General features: G+C 33.3%; 3 protein-coding genes and 1 long non-coding RNA gene across 10 annotated transcripts in view; 1 reads left to right on the top strand and 3 right to left on the bottom strand.

Moving 5' to 3' along the window:
• Window positions 1–18,764, top strand: part of LOC114939562 (uncharacterized) — a 41,928-nt gene that overhangs the window by 22,247 nt on the left and 917 nt on the right. The window contains exons 3-6 of one of the 3 annotated variants that reach the window (XR_003821266.2): window positions 7,811–8,379; window positions 10,863–11,014; window positions 11,087–12,246; window positions 12,368–12,763. This is a non-coding gene — a long non-coding RNA (uncharacterized LOC114939562). Of the gene's footprint in view, window positions 1–7,810; window positions 10,491–10,862; window positions 11,015–11,086; window positions 12,764–18,764 lie in introns of those variants that run through there. The other 2 variants (XR_014925467.1, XR_014925464.1) reach the window with 2 other exon arrangements.
• On the bottom strand, window positions 5,815–6,717 carry LOC114939560 (uncharacterized). Its single transcript, XM_029313897.2, has 2 exons — window positions 6,486–6,717; window positions 5,815–5,939 (listed from the first exon to the last, which is right to left on the bottom strand). Exons 1-2 carry the CDS (start codon window positions 6,703–6,705, stop codon window positions 5,830–5,832), a joined length of 330 nt encoding a protein of 109 aa, XP_029169730.1. The 5' UTR covers window positions 6,706–6,717; the 3' UTR covers window positions 5,815–5,829.
• On the bottom strand, window positions 7,623–15,153 carry LOC114939556 (mutS protein homolog 4). The gene is made up of 17 exons (XM_029313892.2): window positions 14,933–15,153; window positions 14,344–14,470; window positions 13,993–14,057; window positions 13,778–13,926; window positions 13,114–13,301; window positions 12,900–13,021; window positions 12,384–12,601; window positions 12,107–12,301; window positions 11,717–11,903; window positions 11,490–11,629; window positions 11,292–11,395; window positions 10,998–11,217; window positions 10,827–10,928; window positions 10,392–10,502; window positions 9,850–10,058; window positions 8,827–9,016; window positions 7,623–8,505 (listed from the first exon to the last, which is right to left on the bottom strand). The coding sequence occupies exons 1-17, from the start codon at window positions 15,033–15,035 to the stop codon at window positions 7,627–7,629; spliced, it is 3,309 nt and encodes a 1,102-aa protein (XP_029169725.2). The 5' UTR covers window positions 15,036–15,153; the 3' UTR covers window positions 7,623–7,626.
• Window positions 15,216–18,764, bottom strand: part of RhoGAP19D (Rho GTPase activating protein at 19D) — a 36,434-nt gene continuing 32,885 nt past the window's right edge. For all 5 annotated transcript variants that reach the window (XM_085485513.1, XM_085485604.1, XM_029313886.2 and 2 more), the window contains one exon: window positions 15,216–18,398. In XM_085485513.1, the coding sequence (XP_085341639.1) occupies window positions 17,418–18,398 (981 nt within the window). In that variant the 3' untranslated portion in view covers window positions 15,216–17,417. The remainder of the gene's footprint in view (window positions 18,399–18,764) is intronic.

Here is an 18,764-nt window from a genome sequence, read left to right as displayed (position 1 = left end):
ATGAACGCGAGGCGACATTGGAATAGTAATATATTTCCATATTTTTGTCTAGAAAGATTGTTTAATGAATACTTTTTCTCCAATTTGCGAAGAATGATTTTATTTGATTATATTAATTTTTTTTATTGCAGTTTTATAAACTTTTGTTACACACATGTATAAGTAAAAGGGAATGAGAATTCTTTAGACAGTTGAAAAATATAAAAATAAATGCTCTGTTCTCTTTTCTTCTTTTTTTCTCTCTTTCTATGTCAAAATTAGTAATAAATGTTTTCAGTTGTCTTGTGATATTAATGAAAACATTTCTTTTAAAGCGGAAATATAATTAATAAAAAAATATATTCAGTAATACACAAGTTTAAATAAAATTCTATATTCTCATATAAACGAAATAAATTAATTATTTTTACCTATATGTACAACAAAAAAAGTTTCCAGATATTTAGGAATTTTCTAAATATATTTTCGAGATATTTCGAAGACGTTCGAATTTTTCAAAAAAAAATTTAAATAATATTCCAGATAATTTGAATCGATAAAATAATTAAAAATGTTCAAAGAGAAGATTCGGACATTCTCTACATTGGAGGAATTTTTCTATCAGACTCACTAAAGAATACGAAACGACCATCGCTGTTACACAACAGTAGCTTACGTGTAAAAGGTGAAGGATACGGAAAAAAGATTGTTAATGTCAATAAATAGGTTTTTTTTCGCGAATGCAGAAGATGGCACCAAGCCATCCACGCTCTATTATTATCAATTCGAAAAAAAAAACAATTGCGAGAAGAGATGAAGAGAGAGAAATATCGTAAGATGGAATCCATTCCAGATCGTGCTTTCAGCTCTCAAGGATCTCCTCCTTTTAACTTCCTACATACGAAGCAATACGACTACGCACTCTTCGTGTAAACACGTAGGTACGGTGTATAAATCACGCGCGCCCTGCATAATTTACATTGTATGTATATATGTATATACACGTGTAAATAAGTAAGTGTACGTGCAAACATACGCGCTTTTTCTCGTGTCTCTTCTCGCGAGTACAAACGTCATCGCATGCATCGATCGGTAGCTTATAACACGACCGGATTGTCCGATTGTTGTATACGTACGCGGAATTTTCTCTTAGAATTTACCCTGAAAATCATGAGAATCGTGGAAAAAAATATTAATATCTATCACAATAACATATATACTGAAAAAAATATTTATGTAAAGTTACATGATTAAACTAGGTTTTTTCCGACCCAGCATAATCATGCAATATTGATACTTATATAGAAGATTACAGATTATATGTAATTTCATATGAAATATATTCTTAAATATTTTCAAGATTAAAAATATTTTACTGAACACGTAATTACACACAGGAAATGTTAGTAATGTATAAATGCTATAAAATAATGTTATAAATAAAATAGATAAATACTTATAAAATAAAGTTCTAATAAAGTAAAAATAATAATTTAAAATTACGTATGATTTTTGCATAAAAATAGTAACTTTACCTATATTTTGCATGTATTTTTACATTAATATGTATTTTTACTTTAAAACAAATGGAAACAATATATAGTGATAAGCAAGTAACTTTTCCAGTTCTGAACTATTGTAGTAATTTCCATGTAAAAGTACATGGATTTTTTTCAGTGTATAAAATATGTTCGATTAATTTTACTATGTACATATATTAATATTTTTTATTGTGATAGATATTAATCAGAGAAGTTCTAATACAATTTTTCCAATAAAAAAAAATGTAAAATACGTAAATAATAAATGTAAAATTGCACGATAAATAATGAAAATGTATGCATATTATCCCGCACGATTACTATATATGATTTTCAGGGTAAATTCTAAGAGAAAATTCTCTCTGTGATACGTAGGTAGAGGTGATTCAGAACGAGAAGTCTGACAGATTATTCGCGAGGCCATTTCAATGAAAAAATGTCAATGAATAGTTACGGAAGTATTGAATATAGGATCTATGTTCAATGACATTTTTTTTACTCGAAATAATGTTCCAAGCAATTTGTCAATATTTGTTATATATGTCATATCTCGAAGATAATAAAAAATTTATAGAGTATCACTATATATTTTAAAAGCGACGTGAAAAATTTGATGCCGATTCACGAAGGTTTTTCAATAAAAAATACGAATTATTCCATATATGAGAACATTGTTACGTAAAGCAAAGAAAGAACAATGACATAAAAATCTCATTTTTTTTATGAAAGTGTTTTATTTGTTTTGATTGATTTGTGCAAGTTTTATTACGATTCGTTGAGAGTGAAACCAGAAAGGACAAGAATAATTCAAATAGACTATAAAAACGTATTATCGAATTAAAAATATTATAATAATAAAATATAATAAAAATATTGTAATCAAATATAATAAAAGTATATAGATGAACCAGATAATATAATAATTAAAACCATTATTATTCAATTAATAATATAATATTATATGCATTAGTTATTTTTATTCGAAAAATGCATTGAAAAAAATGACTAAATTAATACATATTTAGTTCAATACTGTCAAATAAATATTATTTGAAACAAATAAATATTTATTTGTTTTGAAAAGGATTTCCTTATATCAAATAAATATTTTTCATATCAAATAAATGATTTATTTGGCAGTATGAAATAAATACAAGAATTAACTAAATTTTGTTCAGTGCGTAAATATAAATATTCCAAATTCAGCCACTTTTTGCTAGGTCTATACAGGCAGTGCACAATCTTAATTATACCTGACGCGTATCTGAATCGGGAGAAGGCGATGCACTTTTCCGCGGCGCGCATAAACTGGCGCGCAAATCTACATCGTAGATAGGTAATTACGGTAAATAACGGTATATACCGTCGTAAACTCGCGCGCTGCTTTACTTCATTCTGACGTTTTCGCCCACGCTCTATCGACTATTGTTCGACTTTCTATACAAGCGGCTGGCGTCCTCTCCAACGTTTAGCAAACTCGCGCGAACGAATATTTAATCTTCGCATTTGTGGAGTAATATTGTGTAATTTGAGAAAAATACAAGTATACAAACGCTCGAAAGAAAGGATAATTTCACTGTATAACACCATGGGCTTTTCCACAGAGGCGGGCAAGAGAGGATATTTTTGTTCCCTTTGGAATCAATAAAAAATTAAGCATTTGCTCTCGTTTGAATAAACAAAATTTATGCATATTTAATATTAAAAAAATTGAAAATAAAAATAAGTTTAGAAAAATTAAAAAAGAACAAAATATAAAACAATTTTAATCATGCTCCTTCCCTAAAAAAGTCCTGCTACAGAATCTTTCTTATTGCTGTCATAATTTTTTAATCGCTTAAGTCGATAAAAGAATTTACTGGATCGAAAAAAATTTCAAAAAAATTGTGTTCTTATTTTTCCAAGATTCTTTTTCCAAAATTATAATTTCATCATAATGTTCACGCGTCATTCGTATAAGATGTATCGGAAATATATAGAATCTCGTTTTTTATCGCACTTGAAGATACGATCTTTATTTCTTTCTTCCTCTGTCTTTCTCTCTCTCTGAGATTTAAGTCAAGGAGAGAATCGCTATTCATCGAGAAACAGCTCATGCAATATTAGTTCGACAAGGGAACAGAATAAGAAATGGTAGAAAATTTTATCCACTCGGAATAAAATAAAAAGTCTAATATTTATAAACGAAAAACACTATTCGGTACTTCCTTTTATCTAATTTTGTCGAGTTGTCTTTTTTTAAGTAAAATTGCTCTTAAAAAAATACTTCGACTACTGATATAATTGTTACATATCAAAACAGTAGCATACGGTTTTCTATATTTTTTAGACTATATTTTTTTCAGATATCCAAAGAATATAAATATTATTTAATTTGTTCGAAATATCTAATTTTTTTTATATACCTACTATATATATTATTTTTGTTGAACTTGTCGTATTTTTATGCTCAAGTTTATTTTTCTCAATTTTATCTCGTTTCACATCTCGTCTAGTTTAGTGTATTGTTATAATTTATTTTAACTACTTTTTGTTTGCGATTGCTGCTGCTTGTATAACTTGAAATACGAAAAAATGCGAGCGCGTTAAAATAGGATATCGTCACATTGTCCAGTATTCTTCTTGCTCTGAATATGCTCGTAACAAGTCAGTTATACAAGCTTTAACGCGCTTTGGCCTCGAAAGAATCCCAAGAAGAATTAACGGCGGATCTCTATATATGCGCATACATGCACGCAAGATATATTTGCCCGAGTGAATGCGAATGAACGCAACTGATTGTGTCGGCTATGTAAATCGCGTCTGAATAATAAATAATCCGTCAGGATCGCGCGCGCAATTTCCCCGAGGACGTTGTGTCAATGTGCAGCAAATCACTTTTGCCGCAATAACAAGGCGATATTTTACACGTAACACGTTTTTCGCATATGCGCCTTGCAAGGTTTCGCGGTGCATAACACCGAGATTGCCGAGGCTTAGCGAGCTTAGAGACTGTCATTTCTCTTGACAGAGAAATGAAAATGATTAGACCGAAAGAGAAGAAACAAATTAAATATTCTTATTATTTTTTTCGTAAATTATTTTATAAAAATTGTAATTTGTTTTATAACTTTTTTATAAATTAAAATAATACTTTTAAAATTAAAAATTATTTTTTAATTTTTTTAATGAGTAAGACCGAAAGAGAAGAAACAAATTAAATATTCTTATTATTTTTTTCGTAAATTATTTTATAAAAATTGTAATTTGTTTTATAACTTTTTTATAAATTAAAATAATACTTTAAAAATTAAAAATTATTTTTTAATTCTTTTAATGAGTAAGAACTTTTATTTTTTATCCGATAGTAAGATTTTTCTTCTATTTTTTCAGATATGAAAATTTGTATTACACAGTTTCTAGATGGAAATAAATGTATATTGTATACATATATATACATATAATTTTTTTCTTCCACACAGAGAGAATTTTTTCTTAGAATTTACCCTGCAAATCGCGGTAAAGTTTCTCTGATAAATATTTACATACCACAATAAAAATATTAATATTTACCACAATAAAATGTTTCATTAATTTTACTATGTACATATTAATATTTTTTTATGATAAATATTTTCAATCAGAGAAATTCTTATAAAATTCTTCCAATACTATATTATCCCACGATTATCGTCATGATTTTCCGGATAAATTCTAAAAGAAAATTGTCTTCGTGTATTTTTTACGCAAACGATTTGACGATACATTTTTCGAGATTTTTCTAACTTTTCCCAGAAGTAATTAATTAATTATGATTGAACGAATGTGTCCGATCAGACAATGGACTTTGATATTTTCTCGTTTCGATAATAAACGATACGGTCGAATCGATCGATCGAGCTTTACTCGGCGGCTCACGTATGGAAGTTGAGAGCTTGTGGAGTCGTTGGCCTTGACCCACTTCCAAATGTCCTCGACTGGTCCCTCTCTTCCATCTACTCGCAGACGTCTCGAAACTTGGGCCTTAGACGAAGCGGGTTCTTTCTTTTATCGCGAGATACGCGACATCACGCGCAGCTAATCGGTCGTTCGATTATCTCTCACATTATTGTATTTGTATTTAATCGATCGTGCGACAGATAGCATCCAATCTTGAAGTGTACACTTGGTGCATCTATCATATCATTCTTAATGTATTTTTCGTGTAAATATTTTCTGTATACCGATTTGATGATACGATGCGTGGAAATAAGAGGATGAGGGAATGTTATTCGTTTATCAAGCCGTTTATTTACAACAACAACAACACATGGACAACAATTTCGTTATCTTAGTCCACATCATCCTCGCAATAGTCCCACTCCTCCTCTCGCGATCGAGATGCTTGCGGATTTTTAATCGCCGTATCAGGTTTGCCGATACCTAGAACGGTTAGCATTCCTGCCGAGTTTAGAACAAATATTTGTCATTAATCAAACGAACTCTTGCTCTAAATACAAATTGCTTTATTAATTACAATCGTAAAATTTTGATTTGTTACAACTATGTTTCAAATGTCGATATTTTTTTTTTCATCGAGAAAGTGTTTTTATATTCTTAACAAAACATGTATTATATAGAAATAACAGGAATAGTATAAATAAATTTTATTTAAATAATATATATAAAATATATTATTTTTATAATTAAATAACATATATTATATAGAATTATATTATATAGAAATGACAGGAATAGTATAAATAAATTTTATTTAAATAATATATATAAAATATATTATTTTTATAATTAAATAACATATATTATATTGTAATATATAAACATTATTAAATATATTAATATTATTAAATATTATTAATATATTAAATATATTAATAGATATAAAATATATTCTTTAAATAAATTTAGGAAAATTTTTGGGACGAGCCCTGAATGAAATAACTCTGGTATGTAACTATCTATCTATTCAATCTGTTGGATGCTGACCTTTCAGTTTTCCAATCATGTTTGCGGTTTCTCTATCTTGTTCCCCCTCCGCTATCGGCTTCCTTATACTCTGATAAATCATGTATCCAATATCGAAGACGTGATTAAATACAAACTGAGCGGTGCAGAGCACCATAACCACGAGAATTGGTAGACATAGGCTGGTCTCAAAATCGTCCAGGAACAAGTTCACCGATTCCGGTAGCAGATCACCGGACATCCTTTTCGCTTGGATCAGAAGTCTCGTTCTCTAGGTTAATTTTCGCACTTTTGTTGATTTCTTCTCTTTTTTCTCCTTTTTCATAATATTCGAAGCGATCACCATCGTCTCGTCATCTCATTTGCTCCACGCGAGAAGCGTATCTAATTCCTTGTAATTTTCTACGTCTTTGCTCGAAAATAGAGCTAATTATGTGTCTTGTCAATTTCGTTGTTCAAGAGGAGAGGTATTCATATGTTTTCGTAACTCGCTCGAGTGTCAACCTCGCGTCTTGCATTCTTGCATTTACAGAGAAAATTTTCTCTTAGAATTTACCCTGAAAATCCTAGTAATCGTGGGACGATATCTACTGTAAAAAAAGTAAAATTATATAAATAATAAGTGTAAAATTACACGATAAATGATGAAATTGTGTACATTTTCAAATTTCGTGTAATTTTACATTTATGATTTATGTAATTTTACAAATTATTTTTATGCAATATATTACAGATTTTTTTATAGTGCGGTATTGCAAAAATTTTATAAGAATCTTTCTGATTAATATTTACCACAATAAAAATATTACTATCTATCTATCACAATAAAATATAAAATATGTTTGATTAATTTTACATATTAATATTTTTTATTGTGGGAAATATAATCAGAAAAACTCTTATAAAATTCTTCTAATATTCTATTGTCCCACAATTATCGTGATTCTCAGGATAAATTCTAAAAGAAAATTCTCTCCGTGCACGAATGGGGAAATAATTAAAATGACAAAGGCATTTTTCTTTATCTAAATACAGTAACGATAAGAAAGATAAGAACGCAATATAGTGATATATAAAACAATTAAAAGGAAAGAAACGTTGCTTGTTATGTATAAATAAAAATGAATGATAAAACACACTACTTTATACTATGAAATAAATTTTAAATCGGTGTCATCACTACGTCATCGTCAATAACCGGGGTAAGAATCAACGATTCTTGCAGATCGGACATAATACTTTCGTTGCAAATTCTTTGCATTATCCTGCCTATAGTACTCGAGGTTGATTGAGAAGTTGGAATGTCGAAGTCTCCCTCGGATAAACAATAATCATGATATTTACAGGAATTAACGGATGTTGACGGAGAAGGCGTTATCGAGTTTAAAGCGACATTGGATCCTAAGCTACCACATGGCAGAATCCTCTCTGTCCGCTCTTCTGATTCCGTGAGTGCCGATGTTTCCTGGCTGAAGGACGTGCGAACATAAAATCGCGGATCGATGAGGACGGGACTATTTTGGTCAGGGATCATCAGCAGTTGTTGGACAGACGACTTGGCCTTTTTCAAGCACGGTTGGAAATGCGACGCATTAGGATTCGAAGATCGCGAACGAACGATCCTCGAATGTTGATCACATTCGGTTGTCCTCGATGGAGCGGTTTTCGGATTTAGATCGGCGGCAGCTTCCACAATTTCCATCGGTTCGCCTTCGCATTTACCTCTACTTCGTCCCGTCAATTCAACTAGCGACGTCGGGTTGTCGTTGACCGTCCTCGTTGTTGGATGAGTGTTCGACGCGGAGCTGCTCTCCTCTTCGGCTTTCCCACGTGACGCTTCTCCTCGCGTGACGTTTATAGATGCGGGAATCTGCGCTCCTTCCTTCGCTCCGAGTCGTCGCTTACCCGGATCCAGGTGCTTCACGATATTTATGATATTTGCGAAAATGAAACGATTGTTCTCCACCAGCGCGCGTATTTGTGCAACAGCGTCGTAGCACGATTTCTCCCAAGCCAGGGAAGCGACGGATTTGAGATCGTTCTGGAGAGAGAGAGGAAAATACTTGGAGAATTTTCTCTTAAAACTTACCCTGAAAATCATACTAATTGTGGGATAGGTATGATATAATATTAGAAGAATTTTATCAGTTTTTTTAATTAAATATTTACCACAATTAAAAATATTAACATATTTTATATCTTATTGTGAATATTAATTTTTCTTGTGATGTAAGTAAAATAAAATTCTTCCAATATTGTCCCATGATTTTCCGGATAAATTCTAAGAGAAAATTCTGTCTGTGTATTTAATAATTTTGAAAAAAAATGATAAATATTTGTCACTTCATAGTTGGTCCATCACCTGTACATTAGATTGCTGAGACGCGTATTCCCGCGCTTTAGCCGTCACACATTTCGGTAGAGAGGACACTTCCGCCAGAGAAATGCCATAGTGATTGGTGGGTCCTATTCCGCGGATCAGCTTGTGCGTGTATATCAGATGTAGTTCGTTTGACTCTTCCGATTCCGCGGTTTTCGTCTCGAAGCAATGACTGAAATCAGTAGCAGCGATAACTTGGATTTTTTTCTCTCTTGCCGGGCTATAATTATATTTGCGCAAGATATACGTAGAATATTTTATCTCATTCTTTCTGCGAAAGTATATAGGTACACGAGAAGAAAAATGTGTTCACACATTTTGAAAAGAGAAAGGGTGTATATAGGATGTCTGAAAAATTGTTAAATATTTTTTCAATGTCAAATTATCTCTGGCTAATTTTGAAGTCAATTTTTTGTAACAAAAATGTTGAGACGAATTTTTCCCAAACTTAAAAAAATCTATGAAAGTAAATTGAAATTAACAGAAAATATACTTTTGTAGATCCTTTGATTGAACACAAAATTAATCTATAGAAAGCTCTCTTCTTCAATTCGACATTTTAATTTGTAATTCAACATTTTTGCCTCCAAATTGACTAGAGAATCTTCTATCAAAAAAATTAAAACATTCGGTGGTTTTGGGACACTATATGTAATTTTCAGTTCCACATGAAGAGAATTTTCCTTTAAAATTTAAAATAAATAAAAAATATTTATATGTGCATAGTAAAATTAATCGAACATATACATTTTATATCTTATTGTGGTAGATATTAATATTTGTATTGTGTGATTAATCAGAGAAACTCTTATAAAATTCCATTACTATGATTTTCAGGGTAAATTCTAAGAGAAAATTCTCTCTGTGCAAGCTATGTATATATACATATATGTATGTGTTTGTGTGGGAATGTGCATATCCATATGTATGTACATAGATATAAATGCACGTGAACGGATTTTTTCCCCGCTAAGCGGATTACGTTTGCGCAAGATTTTCACGTACGTTGTCACGTTGTGATACATGTTTCTCAGCGCGGTGAGATGCAAGAAGTGCGTCGCGGCAAACGTGAACGCGGTCGTCAGCAATAATTTCTCGCATATTGACCAAGCGATGGTCGAAGCTTCCTCGACGCTGGTATGTCTACCGAGCTCGTCTAAAACCACGAGGGACCTGGACGTGACGGATTGCAGAATGTATTGCACCTCCTTTATCTGAAAACGAAGAAACAAATACAAAATTTTATATCAATTTGGTCTCCTTCGCATCGAGAGCATCGGTAGTCAAGGAACATTGAATATGATCACGAATACATGGACTCACTTTTGATAGAAAAATTAAAGAAAAAATATCGAACATAAAGTAGTAGTATTTATATGTACCTATATTATTATTATTATTATTATATTATATAATTATATTATATAATTATATTATATATTATATATTTATTATATATAGTATGTTTCATATATTTATTATATATAGTATGAAAAGAGAGACTGCGATGTATTCGTGAAAAAATGATACATTTTTCGGCCGATTACCTCGACGACGTAGGTGGACACGTTGAGCTCGTTACTGCGGGAGCTCATTCTGCAAAGTATGCGATCCGCGATGCGAAACGTCGCCTTCGTTGCCGGCACGTAAGAACCAATCTGCAATTAACGCGTGTAATGAGCATGAGTCAAGGAGTCGGAATGTTAGATGAAATATGTCAGTTTATAACAAACGCATTCCATATAATATGGATTAGTAATATGTCATAATAATATGTCTAATAAATAATAATACTTTTTGTTAACATTCAATATAAAATATTTAATATTCAACGAAACACTTAACATTCAATAAAAATATATTTTTTTTCTCTGAAGGAAGAGAATGATCATTTTCATTAGTTAAGAAAAGAAAAAAAATTAGAAATGAATTGTAAAGTTACATAGAAATTAATGAATGAAGGATTTGATAGGATTTGTTACCTGTGCCATGATTTGAAGTAGAACGATCTGTTTTAGATACGTGGACTTGCCGCTCATGTTTGGCCCAGTTATCAGGTGAAAATTGTACGGGGTCGAGGCGTTCTGCGCTCACAAAGAATAATAAGGCGTGAAAATACATAGATTTGCGGATGACACATTTTCGACACTCACCACATCGTTAGCTACGGGTAAGTCCCTGTTAAATAACTCCATAATGGGATGAAGCGAGTTTACTAATTCTAATTTCGTCCCGAATGTAGGTCTCACGTATTCTGGATTACTGCTGATTTGCGCCAACGACAGAACCAGGTCTAATTCCGCCACATCGGCGCTCAGTTGAAACAAGCAGCCGACATGCTGTCTTATATCCTCCAGTAAATAAGTCAACAATCTGCAAATCGTTACTATTTGTTCATACGAAATTAATACAATTTTATAACAGGAAGCTTTGCACGATCAACTCACGTGTTACTCATCACGTAGATCTCCTCGCAAGCCTTCTTGCACTGTTTATTTAACGTCAATAGAGCTGTTGTGGTCATCGTAAAGGATCTCCTGTTCTGTCGCGTCTACGTAATCGCAAAAATTAAAATTAAAATCTTAGTAAAATTGTAATAAAAATTAAAATAAAATTTCGTAAACGAAATGTCGGCGATAAATTACCTGAATAAATTCCTCTGGCAAGTCTGAGATTGCCATGTTGACATTTTGCTGTATCGCAACGTTTATATGGTAGCTCAAACTCGTATTATAATCCAAGGATAATGGGAGCTTGTATTTCACGGCTAACTGCTCTACCATATCTATTTAAAGACCCGTCAAATGAGGAATATATACATATAATTTTTCGAATAATTTTAATATTATATTCTTATGTATACTATATATACTTCTCATGTCGCTAATTAATTCGCAATAAACTTGTCGAGCGACGTCCAACAATTCGTTGATATCAGCTTTTATAGCGAAGCATCGCTGCATACTTGAGGAAGTGCAACCCTTCACGAATCTCGCATCCGTGTGTATCAATGTCAAAATCTTGTCCTTTATAACACGGAATTCCGAGTTTTGTAAATTCTGCACGTTCGAGGGAGAAAATCATTGTATCGATAAGAACGTAAATAATCGTAAAAGTAAAAAATATATTGTTATATAAATTATTAAATTGCAATATAATATAATATAATTTAATATTTTAAACGAATATTTCTTAATTATATAAATAATGGAAGATGAAAATTTTATAAAAATAATATTAATAAGTCGTAGGAACGCAGCACCTTTCGCATATTGACGAAGAACGGATGAGTACCAGTCGCAAGGATTGCTTCTAATTCCGGAATGATATCCAGGGAGCTCTTCAAGAGCAACGCATAGCTTAGGTTTCGCTCTGCGTTCTGTACATCATTGACATATAAAGGTTTAAACGCTAACGTCAACAAGCGATCCGTGCCGAAGAGGCGTTGTACCACCGGCTGTAAAATACAGATATCTCACATAATGCGCGGGTGCAAAAGTTGAACCAATTTTTTTTTTTTTAGATTCGTAATCCTATACCTGAAGACTGCTGAATAGAGAACGATTGGCCACCAATTCTGCTACGCACGACTGCCGATTCAGGATCAAACGTTCGTCGCAGCTGGGCTGGAGGATGGAAGCGCGCAGGAGTCTCCTACCCATCGGGGTCAAGCAGCGGTCCATCGTGCCTAGTAAACTGACAATGGTATGTTTCGACTGCGAGACAACCAGTTCCAGACTCTGTGCGCTCTCGATATCTGCGCAAACATAAATTATTTATTAATTAAATTTTAAATTATAAGTAATTAATTTAATTATACAAAAAATAATTATATATATAGAGAAGAAATTTGTAAAAATAATATCAATGTCTCAAGAGTGCAGCATCTGAAGTGATAATAAATTTAATTTAATTTTAATTAATTAAATGATTTTTTAAATAATTGTAATAACTTTAAAAAAACATTAATTTTATTGAAAAAATATATAATATTATATATTATATAAAAAAATGATTTCAAAAAATATATTTATATATTTTAAAAAAAATTTTACCAATCATTGTGGTATTCGGTGATCCTTGAAACTCTATCCGCATCGATTTTGGAGCGTAAACCATGTGTTGGACGTATTCCACGTATTTTAACAGTGCCGCGGCCGCAGCCAAAGCGTAGTACCTGAACAGGATAACACTCTTTGTCTCTCTAATCGTATCACTCGCTATTCATTTAGGTGTGAATGATCAATGTTCGTATAACGTTATATATACTTTTTTTTCACTATCAGTTCCACAGTCGAGTATTCTCTGGCGCATAAAGTTCGCACGCGTTCCATGCCGGTCGACTCGTTGAAGTGTATTCGTGAAATCGGCGTGATGTTGAGAGCATTGAATTTCTCTTTGATCGATTTGTACAATTTATTTCCACGGCCGTCGCACATTGTCTCGGGCATCAGTACCTTAATGGTAAACAAAAAATTGCGGCAGATGAATATTTTTTATTAAATATCGTTTCTTCTTTCAAATAAATAATCTCTTCTTTTTTATTAGTTTAAATCTGCTCATTGAAAAAATTATAAAGTATTTATAACATGTTTATAAAATCAGTAAAATGATTAAAAGCTTATATATGTATGTCTTCTTGTTGTATCGTCATTTATTAAATTTAAAATTATTTCAAGTTTATTGTTAATATAACAAGTTGTGGCGCGATAAAATTAAATCTTTTCGAAAGAGTTTTAAATATTTTTTATTAAAAAATAGTATATTTGATTCTTATATTGCAAAATTTATTTCTATATTATATAATTATAAATTGTATTTTTATCATATAGATAAGATGAAAAGGCAAAATCATTTAACAATATAATAGAGTAGCAAAATAACAAATATAATGCAGTAGTAAAACAAATTTATTGATAACAATAATGCTTACTTCTACTGGGTCGAGCATGTTAATTTTCGTCAAGGTATTCTCATATGTTTGGCAATCGCTGATTTGAAAGAGGATCAAGTACGGATATTGAAGATCTATCGCTGCCAAGCCGACTTCGTTCCTGGCATCTCCTCGACCAGCTGTTAACGCTATCAGAAATACACATCCGTGAATACAAAACAGAGAATGCCTTTTATTGCTCAACTTTTGCTCACCGATCATCACCCAAGAATCCGCGTTGCTGGATGTGCCATACGGCGTCGATTTCGGATTGTACGACCTAATAGATATCGAGAAATTATATATCTTTTATAACGATGCAAAAGCGCGTGGGAATGATATTAGAAATAAAATTGTATAGATTGCTTTTAGAAACTGGATTGGATCAAATAGTTAATGATGCCTAGCTTTCTATGACGATTTCACCTGGGAAATAAAATTGCGTTTGTTTCAGTGGATCGAAAAAAATTAATAACTAATATCAAATGTATTTATTTATTCCGTATATATTCTAACAAGATTTTAGAATTATTTTATAAGGAGAGGGAAGATTCGCAGACACTCACCTTCCACTGTAATGAGACGTGCTCGGCAGGTGCGATGACGTAGAGACGTAATTTTCTCTGCGATTGTATCTCGGCGTTTTTGTACTGGAGTTCGCGGCTCCGAAACTCAGAAAGCCGGAATTGAATTCTACTTCCGAGAATGGAGCGCGAGAGCGTAAAACAAAGGATATAACCAAGAGTGTGAAGAGAATCAATTGTTTCGTTAATAAAAACGGGTGAAAATACGCTGATCGAACTTCATTGTTAAAAATTGTGAATAGCGATAGTCCTTTTACTTATTTTCTATCTTGAATTCGCGCGTTTAGATAGATAAATATTGTATCTTGCAAATGTATACTCAAACTCGACAAAATTAATTGCGCTTTTTTCTTTTATTTTAATGTTATGAAAATTTTATACAAATATTTTAGGTACCATTATGGTGCCAAACCTCCCCTTTAAGTCTATGTCTTTTAAAATTATATATTGTAAATTATTATTAAATTACATATTGTAAATTTTAAAATTATATTGTAAAATGTTCTGACTGAATTAATTGTAAAAAAAACAGAAATGCAAAATTGTGCAATTCTTGTACGGGGTCACTTACGATATTTCGGAAAGAGGTTTGTAACGCGCTGCGCATTCGGTATAATTCTTCCTCTCGCGAAAGCGCGTCCTCTTCTCGGTGGACCGACCTGTGTTACATTCATTTTTTTTTTTTATAGAACGAATAAGTATTTGCAATTTGACAACAATCTTGCTGCTCCGTTCAAACGCAACAGTATCGTTTAGGTTTAGAATACTCTAAAAAAATGGGTCACGTGACGTCCTGCTGTTTGAAGTTTGATTCAATTCAGAGAGTCAGGGATACAAACACACGCGCGTTCAAATACCTCTCGTAGTAATATATTTATTTACAATCTTGTTGTCAATGTGTGTGTTCTCTTACGCACATTTACATTGGGATTAATAATAAATAACACGATCACAATCACTATTCTTTCCGAAATAAATATCGCTCTTTGTCTCGTCGTTCCTTAGAATTTAGTTTACATTTGTATTTACAAGCATCTCAATAATGAAATCGATTGTCTCTGCTACTTTAGATTCCTCCATTTTCGCGCCACAGCAACTATATATATACAATATATATTTTATATATATAGTTTATGTGTAAAAATTTATTATCTACAGAATCGCACCTCGAAACAATATATAACGCATAATGTATATAGAATACATGCGATTTAGCGTGCTAAATTTTGCTCGATAGCTGTATATATATTTATACATTAATCTTTCAAAACACATATAAAATCAACGTGAAATATATTGCGCCGATCCCGCGAGAGAGAATATCAATCTTTTATATTAATAGTATATTAATAGTAAATTAATCGCAATTAGTATGTATTTCTATGTATATGTATCGCACGGTTTTTTCCTTCCCGTGGATTTGCAACCGCAAGTTTTAATTTCCGGTTTGATCAGATCTGCGGTGCCTGATATTCTCGCTTATCGGTAAGCTTTAACGTAACCACATTAACCGCTAAGACGCAAATTACAAGAGCAAGCAGAAGCAAAGAGAGAGTTTCGCGAATACAAATAATAACATTAATTAATTACGCATAATAAAAGACTCACAACAAGCGTTTGAGAGAGAATATCTTCAATTATTATAATTATTATATCATTTACGATATATCATTTTACAGCGATGCGCAAAGAAAGGGCACAATTACGGGAAATTTTGCCGATCTAGGAAGAAAACAGGATCCTATCTCTATCTCCCCCTACCCCCGATATATCATTTTATCATCTACTTTAGATACGGAAAAAGTTTCTCACTTATACGAGAGGCACCGAATATACATATATATATATTATTAATTAACGGCACCGCGTTTTATCCTTTCACCTTATCGCGATTAAAATTTACAATATGCCGCAACAGTAGTCTTAAAACGATGATCGTTAATTATGATATTGATCACAATGCACATACAAAATGCGCATGCGCGCATACATACACCGATAGTTACGCGAAATCGATCGAGATTTATCACATCGTGGACTTTTCATTTCGGAGAGTAGTTTTGCAGTAGTAAAAAATTTTCTTAAACCTATGAATGCTACCTTTCGAAGAACTTTCAAATGCGCCGATCGCTCGCGCGACGACGATTAATAAAATTGTTAAGAAACGCTTGTTAAAACGCACAACTCTTTTGTCTCTTTTCTTTTTTTTTTCTATCTCTAGCGCACACGTCTGTGTTAAAAAATAATACATTTGTCGCACGCACAAGGATCGAGCAAGTATCGCACGCGCGCAAAGAATATCCGCGCGACGATGTAAAGTTATTATTAAAATATAAATTTAAAGACAGACTATATATATATATATATATATATATATATATATAGAGTTACCTTACTGGATATTTAATATTCGATTCTTAAATATATGTTTTTTTTTCGCATTATACATATATCTTATGTACAAAAAATGTCACGATCACAAATCACATGTATGATAATACGTATATAATTGACACGATGCAAATACCACATGCAATTAAAATCGCTAAAATAACTTTCTTACGTTTCTTCAGTGCCAATCTCTCGGCACTTGCTATTTCCGTTATTAGATCGATAAAGATTGTTTCCTTGCATCTGTTTTTTCCTCTAAAAGAGAGAATCTAATCCAGAGCAATTTTCATTGCATTGCACATTAATCTAACTCGATGGTAAAAAAAAGATCGCTGTATAGAAGACGATAAGTGTATCTATAGCGTTTCGTCATATTCGATTCATTCCAATTGTAAAACAAATTGTCGATAATTCACGATTCATAGAGTGATGGCTCTTTGGCACGTTGGCGAGTGACAATCGATGAATCATGTCGGCAAATGAGAATTGAAAAATCATTATCGAGTTATTCTTATAGAATATGAGATATAAATTTGATATGACTCGGGGATATAATAATATAAATCGGTACAGAGATATTAAAAATGAGACGGCAGGTATAGCAATACGGCGCTGAATATTCAGAGGTGAATGAAAAATGTAGAGTAAAGTTATTCGAATGTATATTATACGTGGCTCTCGAGGGGCACCTTGAAGACCTTGGACGCGATATTCGCGTCCGGCAATGACTGCGGCCGCGCGGCGTTGGTCACGTTGAAGACGACGTTGCTGGGTCCGCGAAAGCTCACCTCGATCAAGAAGCTCGTGTCGGCCATGCCGACGCGATTGGCGCTCAGATCGGGCGAGCTGGTCCTGAGCTGGCTCTTCTTCGGTCTGTAATCGCTCTTTATGATCCTCTCGGCCTCGGACTGCAGCTTATTATCGAGCCAGTGCACCTTGTCAAAGTCCTTGGTCCCGCCGACCGTGTGTCTCCGTTTGATCGAGCGCTCCGACATCCCGTTCTTCCGCTTCAGCTTCGTGGCGCTCTCCTTCCGCACCGATTGTCGCCGCTTGCTGATGTTGCACTCGGTCTTCTCGGTCTTGGTCAGCGACTCCGAGCGCTTCAGCCTACTGCCCGGCGATTCCGATCTGTCACCGGAGTGTTTATTCAGACTCTCGGACCGTTTGAGCAACAACGGTCTCTCGGTCGAGTGTTTATTCAGACTTTCCGACCTTTTTAATCGGGAGCAAGCGTTCTCCGACGTTCTCTTGTTCAACGACTCCGATCGTTTCAGGCGGGATCTCACCTCGGAGCTCGTCAGGCTCTCAAATTTTTTCAACTTGTTGGAATAACTGGAATCTCCGGAATGAGGACCCTTGGCGTCCAGATTCGCGTCGACCTCGTTGTTCTCCGAGCATCTGCTGCTACCCTCGTGAAGACTCTTCTCGCTCGCCGATTTGTAACGCCTTGGATTTCCCGCGCGCAAATAATTTCCCTCCTCGGACGCATCCCTCCGATCGTCCTCGTCCTTCTCGCTCGAATCCGCAATTTTCTCCGTGGCGTGATTCGCGTCCGGCCTCTGCTTGTCGTTATTCGGCGTCATCGATTCCGAAGAATGCAGCGTGTCCTCGGTCACCGTAGAATCGGTGTCCTTCTCAGGAGCGTCCTGCGATCAATCCAGAGATAAGCGATGACATTTCGTCATTCATTATAAGGAATTATTCAATAATTACATTAGTGTTTTGTTATCTATATCGATACGTTTGGATTCATGTACAAAATATGACGTCCTCTAATAAGCTATGTAAATTAAAGATTCTTATCGCAGACGTTTCGTATTCATATATTCTCTGACAACATCAACAGCTTCAAGTGTACGAGAGATTTTATCCATGTAATATAATTCGTTTTGAAGATACAAGGCGATGAAAATTTACAAGAAATACAATATTTTTACTACATTAAATATTACATGTAAAGCTTATTAATCTACATACACGAATCTAATCTTCTGGCATCATATCATATCGTA

The sequence above is a fragment of the Nylanderia fulva genome, unplaced genomic scaffold, assembly GCF_048542155.1.
Source record: "Nylanderia fulva isolate GAGA-0341 unplaced genomic scaffold, ASM4854215v1 Scaffold1, whole genome shotgun sequence".
NCBI lineage: Eukaryota > Metazoa > Arthropoda > Insecta > Hymenoptera > Formicidae > Nylanderia > Nylanderia fulva.
The sequence above is the reverse complement of the archived record's forward strand: the minus strand, read 5'-3'. Positions and strand labels throughout refer to the sequence as shown.

Coding starts and splice junctions, on each gene's coding strand:
- LOC114939556 (XM_029313892.2), bottom strand. CDS start 15,035: ATGAATGTAACACAGGTCGGTCCACCGAGAAGAGGACGCGCTTTCGCG. Junction 12,302..12,383: donor CTCTATTCAGCAGTCTTCAG/GTATAGGATTAC, acceptor TGTATTTTACAG/CCGGTGGTACAACGCCTCTT. Junction 11,396..11,489: donor TGCCAGAGGAATTTATTCAG/GTAATTTATCGC, acceptor GCGATTACGTAG/ACGCGACAGAACAGGAGATC.
- LOC114939560 (XM_029313897.2), bottom strand. CDS start 6,705: ATGTCCGGTGATCTGCTACCGGAATCGGTGAACTTGTTCCTGGACGAT. Junction 5,940..6,485: donor CATGATTGGAAAACTGAAAG/GTCAGCATCCAA, acceptor TAAACTCGGCAG/GAATGCTAACCGTTCTAGGT.